The sequence below is a fragment of the Jatropha curcas genome, chromosome 9 (assembly GCF_041381405.1).
Source record: "Jatropha curcas cultivar XTBG-Jc1 chromosome 9, XTBG_Jcur_1.0, whole genome shotgun sequence".
Classification (NCBI taxonomy): domain Eukaryota; kingdom Viridiplantae; phylum Streptophyta; class Magnoliopsida; order Malpighiales; family Euphorbiaceae; genus Jatropha; species Jatropha curcas.
This window is the reverse complement of record NC_143159.1, coordinates 10,130,191-10,136,430: the sequence shown is the minus strand read 5'-3', so window position 1 is coordinate 10,136,430 and position 6,240 is coordinate 10,130,191. Positions and strand designations below refer to the sequence as shown.

The 6,240-nt window shown below is 33.2% G+C and overlaps 1 protein-coding gene across 1 annotated transcript; it reads left to right on the top strand.

Annotated features, from left to right (window-relative positions):
• Positions 1 to 248: 248 nt before the first annotated feature.
• Positions 249 to 6,234, top strand: LOC105635483 (nuclear receptor family 2 group C protein). The gene is made up of 3 exons (XM_037636886.2): positions 249 to 616; positions 2,579 to 2,659; positions 5,804 to 6,234. Exons 1-3 carry the CDS (start codon positions 458 to 460, stop codon positions 6,179 to 6,181), a joined length of 618 nt encoding a protein of 205 aa, XP_037492814.1. The 5' UTR covers positions 249 to 457; the 3' UTR covers positions 6,182 to 6,234.
• Positions 6,235 to 6,240: the final 6 nt, after the last annotated feature.

The window sequence follows — 6,240 nt, the reverse complement described above, 5'->3', positions numbered from 1 at the left end:
GTTAAACGTCGGTGCATGGAACGCCGTGAGAACTCCAAGCGGCCATACGTGTCAGAACTCAAGTGGAAATTCACTTTCCTACAGTACTCTACAAGTTACGTGTCAAAATCTTTCTATATAAATATCCTACATTTTACTAGCAAAATCCCGAGAACCAAATAACCATCAATCCGACACAGTTTTGCACTTTAATCAAATGTGCCTCACGCCTACGGCACGTACTGTACAGCCCTCTCCTTCCCGTGTATAAAGAAAGTACAAAACAGAAGGAACCACAAAACAATTTGCGTTCGCCTCTCTCTCATCATCTGCGGAGAGACTCTCTTTATTTATTTTTTATTTTTTTATATTAGGAGGAAAGATTGATAAATATAACAATAATAATAGCAGTAGTAAATATAAGAATTGAAATCGTTTAATCTTGTGTTGGTGGAATCAGAAACTGTTAAAGACGACGATGGGGAAGAAAAGGAAATCGATTGCAACGAGTCTTGATGAGGTGGATCGGACCATGTACGCTTCGTTTTGTACCGCTGCTAACTCTCTGTCTCAGCTTTATACACAATCTATGAATCACCAGAAACTCTCTTTCCAAGCCGGTGAACGGCATGGCCTTGTAAGATTTTCACATATATTTTGTTTTTTTTATATATTTTGGTGGTGTTAATTGAATTGTAATCTTTAGGGTTTTTTTTTTTCAATTTGAGATTTTTTTTTTTTTTTTTTTTGGATTCTTAATTTGGGATAAAGGTCGTTTTGCAATAAATGTACTTGGATTGTCTTATTCTAACGATATGGGAAGTGTATGGATTGGTTCACACGGTGTTGATTATTGGTCTATCTTGTTTTTTTGTTTGTTCGGGTGTTTTAGTGAATTTTACAATTGATGGGTCTGTGCTTTACCTTTGGTGAATTGCATTAGACTGTTGATGATTGGGTAAATTGTTGAAGGCATCAATTGTTAAACCTTTCAGACTTATGGAAGCAACTGGAGTTTGAAGTTTTGAGTGTTTTAGTTTTTGTGATGAATAAACATAGAGTGTAAAGGACTTGTTTGTTTGGAGAAATAGAGTATTGATTTTTGATGAACTTGTTTGGGAACTGAAGTTGCCTGGAGTACTTTTTCTTTGGAACTTAGTTTTATTTGTCTGTGTTTGAGATGTTTGCCCATTGATGGATTATTTGTCAATGTTTAAGGAGTTGGGTTCACAGTGCACCATTAAATTATGATGGTAGGTGAATATTGCAGAAACCTGGAAGAGGAATCCTGGACTGTGATTATATAAGGAACGAAGTTGTGAGTAGCTACGGTTGTTTAGGCTCAACTATTGGTTGACTTATGACTGGTGAAGTATGGTATCAATGAAAGGAAACTATATGGTATGAAGAGGTGCATTTGAACTTGGGTCAATTGAAATGTTTTGATGTGCAACTATGCAATGTTATTAATTCGATGCTGCGACTGATTAATTGCTCAATTTAATGGAGAATATAATTTTCATTACAACTAATAATGAAAAAGGGATTACATATATAATTGACTTCTATGTTTACTTATGTTGAAAAGGTGGCCCAATAGTGTAATTTGAATGGGAAAAGGAAATCAGTCATGTTGTTAGATTTAATTATATCATTCTTAACATGAACTAAGATTATGATGGTACTCTCAGTATGAGTTTCATTGCATTGGTATGTTGGTCCTTTCATGTTTTGCTTTCCTTGCATGGGATATTAGTGTACCATAGGAAAGCTCTAGTCAAACATTTAAGAAACAAGATTTGTTTGCTTTTGCATATTTTGGTAAAATTAGTTGGTCTTGTAAAAAAAAGCTTAGTCAACTTTTCCAGTTGAAAAAAAAAAAATAAAAATCCATAGAGAAATTGAAAATTACGCTTACACATTCTCTTTCATCTTCTCTAATACCATGTGGCAATTTCCTTGTTTTTCTTGAAAGTTTACTTCACTTGGAATTTGTTAAATTGGTGAAACTCCAATACTTCTGATTTACATGAGAGGGCAATTGGGTTTTTATTTATTTATTCCTTTCTTGGGTAAATGGGACAAGGAAAGAAAGCAGAGATATTGGTCAAGGAAGAAACAAACAAACTGTACCATTCATAAAGTGATATGAGCAGAAGCAACCCCTTGAATTTTCATTCTTGAATCTCTCATTTTGAATTAATCCATTTCTATCTGTCCAAAACTTTCAATTTAAGCCTATCAAAGAAAATAGGACGGCAACCTAATACTTTCACATACACATTAAACCTGATCCCAACCCATTTTTTCCTTCCCCCACTTCCCCTTTCTCCCAATGAAAAAGATTCATGGTAATGTATTTTCTGCTTGAGGTGTGGGAGACACTTTATCAGTAATCTTGAGTTCTGCCATCAGGAAATGTTTTCTCTTCTTTTTGTTATTTTAATTCTAATTAGAGTATTACTTGTATAAGCATCAGACAATGATGAACTGTCCCTTTATATGATTTTGTGAGCCTGTATTTGTATTTATGTTTTTAAGCTGCTATTTTGGCCTGAATATGGTACTGGGCTAATTAACCTGGTCATTTTGTTTTCAGGAAAAACTTTATCAGTGGATCTGGAGACAACAAGAGGGAGGGTCAAGAGTGGCAACAGTTGATATTATCAATTATATTCAGGTTTGCATAGTTTTGTTTACAACTTATTATCTCTTTTTCCTTTAACCTTGTGTTCTTGTGATGAAAAGTTGTTACCATGTCATGGCTGCCTTGCCTTATGCCTAAATAATTTTCGTGAATATTCAACACTTGCCTTTTTGCATGTTTTCTCAATTGTTATTGATCTGCATCTGGCTATATAACTGCAGATGTATCAATACAGAGCTCAAAATAGTAATGTCCCTTGAAGTAAATTTTGCGAGGATATTGGAAATTAGTGAGAATATAGCTATGAACATAGCAGAATGAAGACAAAAAGTTCATATAGCAGACCCTAGTTAGTTGGTGTTGCCTATCTAATGTTTTATTCTATTTACCAATATAATGATTTTGAAACTCTGATAAAAAATTTTCTCTAAAAAGTAATTCAAAATCTTTTTCTGACTTATATTTTGCTTTGAATTGCTATTAATTTGATCGGATCAAGTAGCTTGGGACAAAAGTTTAGTAGTTGTTGTTGTTGTTGTTGTTGTTGTTGTTGTATAGTCATTATCAGATGAATTCATATTGTCCCTTGAAGGCGTTTTATTTCTGTTTAGAAAAGTGTTGTTAGAATCGTACGATTCATATCGAATCTAGGGAAAAACAATAGGAATCTTAGGGTAAAATCAGAAAGCATCCTGAATCGATGGTGAATCGATTGAATCGGTGGTAAATAGCATGAATCGTAAAAAAGAAACGATTCAGGTAAAATATAAAAAAAAATTGGCCCCAGTGCATGCAACCTATAGGAGAAGGAGACTTAAACGGCACAAATTAAGAAAATCAAAAGACGCAGCAAGTCAGAAACAGTAACTCGTTAGCTTGAGTAACAAGAACAAGAAGAAGAAAAAGAAAAGAAATTGGGTGGGAATACGAACAAATCTTTCTTTATGCTTCTCCATCTTTAATCTTCTTTTTGTTTTCCTCATCCTTTGATTTTCTTTTCGTCTTGCTTCTCTTCTTCTTCTTCTTCTTCTTCAATAGCCTGTGCTGTATCTCTCTCTCTCTCTCTCTCTCTCTCTCTCTCTCTCTCTCTCTCTTAATTTTTTTTATTTTTGGTTTAAACTTTAAAACGTCAACTTACATGGCTATATATGGAGTTATGGACTATGTTGTTTGCCACCTTTTTTGCTTTTTTCTTTCTTTTATATGATATTACTTTGCTTTGTTTGAAAAACGTCACTTTTCATGACTATTTAATGGAATACTATTAGAATTAGAAAATATTATATATTGCTTTTTTAGAAAATTAGATATCAAATATATGAGTTATATATCAAATATATCAAATATGGTTTGGATTTGTTTTCTCAATATTATATATTGCTTGTTTAGAAAATTAGATGTCAAATATATGAATTAAACTATTAAAGTGAATTAGTATTGGAATGCAATTGAATAGTTAATATCTTTTGATAAAATTATTAGGAACTATACTTTTAATTGATTTTCAAAAGGTTATAGTGAATCTTATGATTCGATTTCGTAAGTGATGTGTTCGATTCTCGTAAATGAGGCTTCCATTCTTGATTTGACAACCGTGGTTTAGAATAGTCAAAAAGTCCTTTGCTTCTGAATAGTATTGGCTTAAACCGTTTTAATTGTTCCTTCTCAACCCCAGTTGGAGTAGGATTTGCTATTAAGCTATAAATAGCTATTTAAATATTGGTTTAATGAGAAAAAAATAATTGAGGTTTCGGACTTTCTCGAATTCTATCATATACTGCCAATTTGAAATTCATGTACTTTTAATTTTTGCAAATTCTATTGTGAATTTCTTAATCTTTTTTAATTTCATTACCAATCCCTCTCAAGTGTGAAGAGTTCTGAATTTGCTTCAATTCTCCCTCTGATCCACTCTTAGGTGAAATTAGTTTGGAGTTTGCTGCTGTGGCAAGCAATAGTAATGGTACATGCCACATTGAAAGAAAAAAAAAAAGAATTAAACACCCACTTCAGAAACTTACTGTTTTGGTTTAGGTCACTTTGAAGGGATGAATGATCATCCTCAATTATAATTTTTTTAGTTTCAATTCCAGAGTAGGAGTAGGATTTGATTATTAAGGCTACAAATAGCTATATAAATATTTGGCTTAATGATAAAATGTTAATTGAGATTTTCTACTTTTTCCAACTCCATCACATTCTATTAATTTCATTATAGCTTCTTACTTATTCCAACTTTATTATGTACTCTCAATTTTTGCAAATTCTATCATGAATTTCATAATTTCTTTAAATTCTTTACATTGTAGTATCGATCCCCTCTCAAGTAAGCAGAGTTCTGAATCTGCTTCAATTCTATCTTAGACCACTCTTAGGTGAAATCAATTTTGAATTTGCTGCTGTGGCGAGCAAGATTAGTGCCACATTGAAAAAAGAAAAAAAAAAAAAAACAAAGGAATTGAACATGCCAATTCAGAAACTTACCGTTTTGATTTAGATGATATTAAAGTGATGAACGAAAAATCCCATTTCATAGTTTATGCAATTCCAGAGAAGATATGTGCTGTGTAGTATTGTTATAACTTGCTACCTCAGCAAATTCAAAACCATTTTCACATAACAATGGATCAATGGTAGAATTGAAACAATTTAAGGAGTTTGTGATATAGTTGTGAAAATTAAACTCGCAATAGAACTGAAGAAAAAAACAAAAGATGCAGCATTGTTTTTGAAATTAGCTCTAAATATTTTGTATTTGATCTGACCTTGATGGCATTTATTGCACTTCTATGGATGTAAATACTTAAACAAATTAGTTATATAAGACCTAACACTGGATTTGGCTGATGGTTTAACCATGGTTGGTGGCAACCTTGCCTTGGGAAAAAATGTACTGGCAGCTTTTATGTTACGGTAAAGATTTTCTAGTAGTTTCATTTACATATACCTGGTGTTTTCTCATGTGTATGCTCCTTTTATATAGCTATGCATTTCTTGAATGAAAACTAAACTATGCATTTCATGAATGAAAACTATATATGGATAAACATATATAGGACAGGTTTTTGTTGATGAAAAATGATCCTTGCACCTATTGGCAACTAGTTGGCTCAGTTATGTATTATTAATAACAAAGAGTTTTTGTATAATATAATATGATTGTAATGCTTCATGCAGAATGAGCTGGATTATTGTGGAGAAGAGCCACCATTGTCTCCCAGAGCACCATCACATCAGAATTCCCAACCGATTCAGTTTACAAATTCTGGCTTCCTCGTTTCATCAGGTTCATCTGGTCCAATTACTACTGGCCAGGGCACTCGCTCTGAGCACTGTGATCAACAACCCAAAAACTCAGTTTTCTCAAATGCTTTGTCAAGCCCAATCAGAAGGAGTCTCCCGAACTATCCCTTTACTCAGGGAGGTTATTATCCAACTGGTGGTCAACAGTCTGGAAATGCAATCCGCAGTAACGAGCCAAACTTTCCTCAGCAGCATCAAAACAGGGATCATAATAATCCTGTGAGTTCCAATGATTCTTCAATGGAAATCTAAGGCAAGTAGTTATCAGAAAGCTTCATGGTTAAAAGAATTTGTTTGGGGGGGGGGGGGGG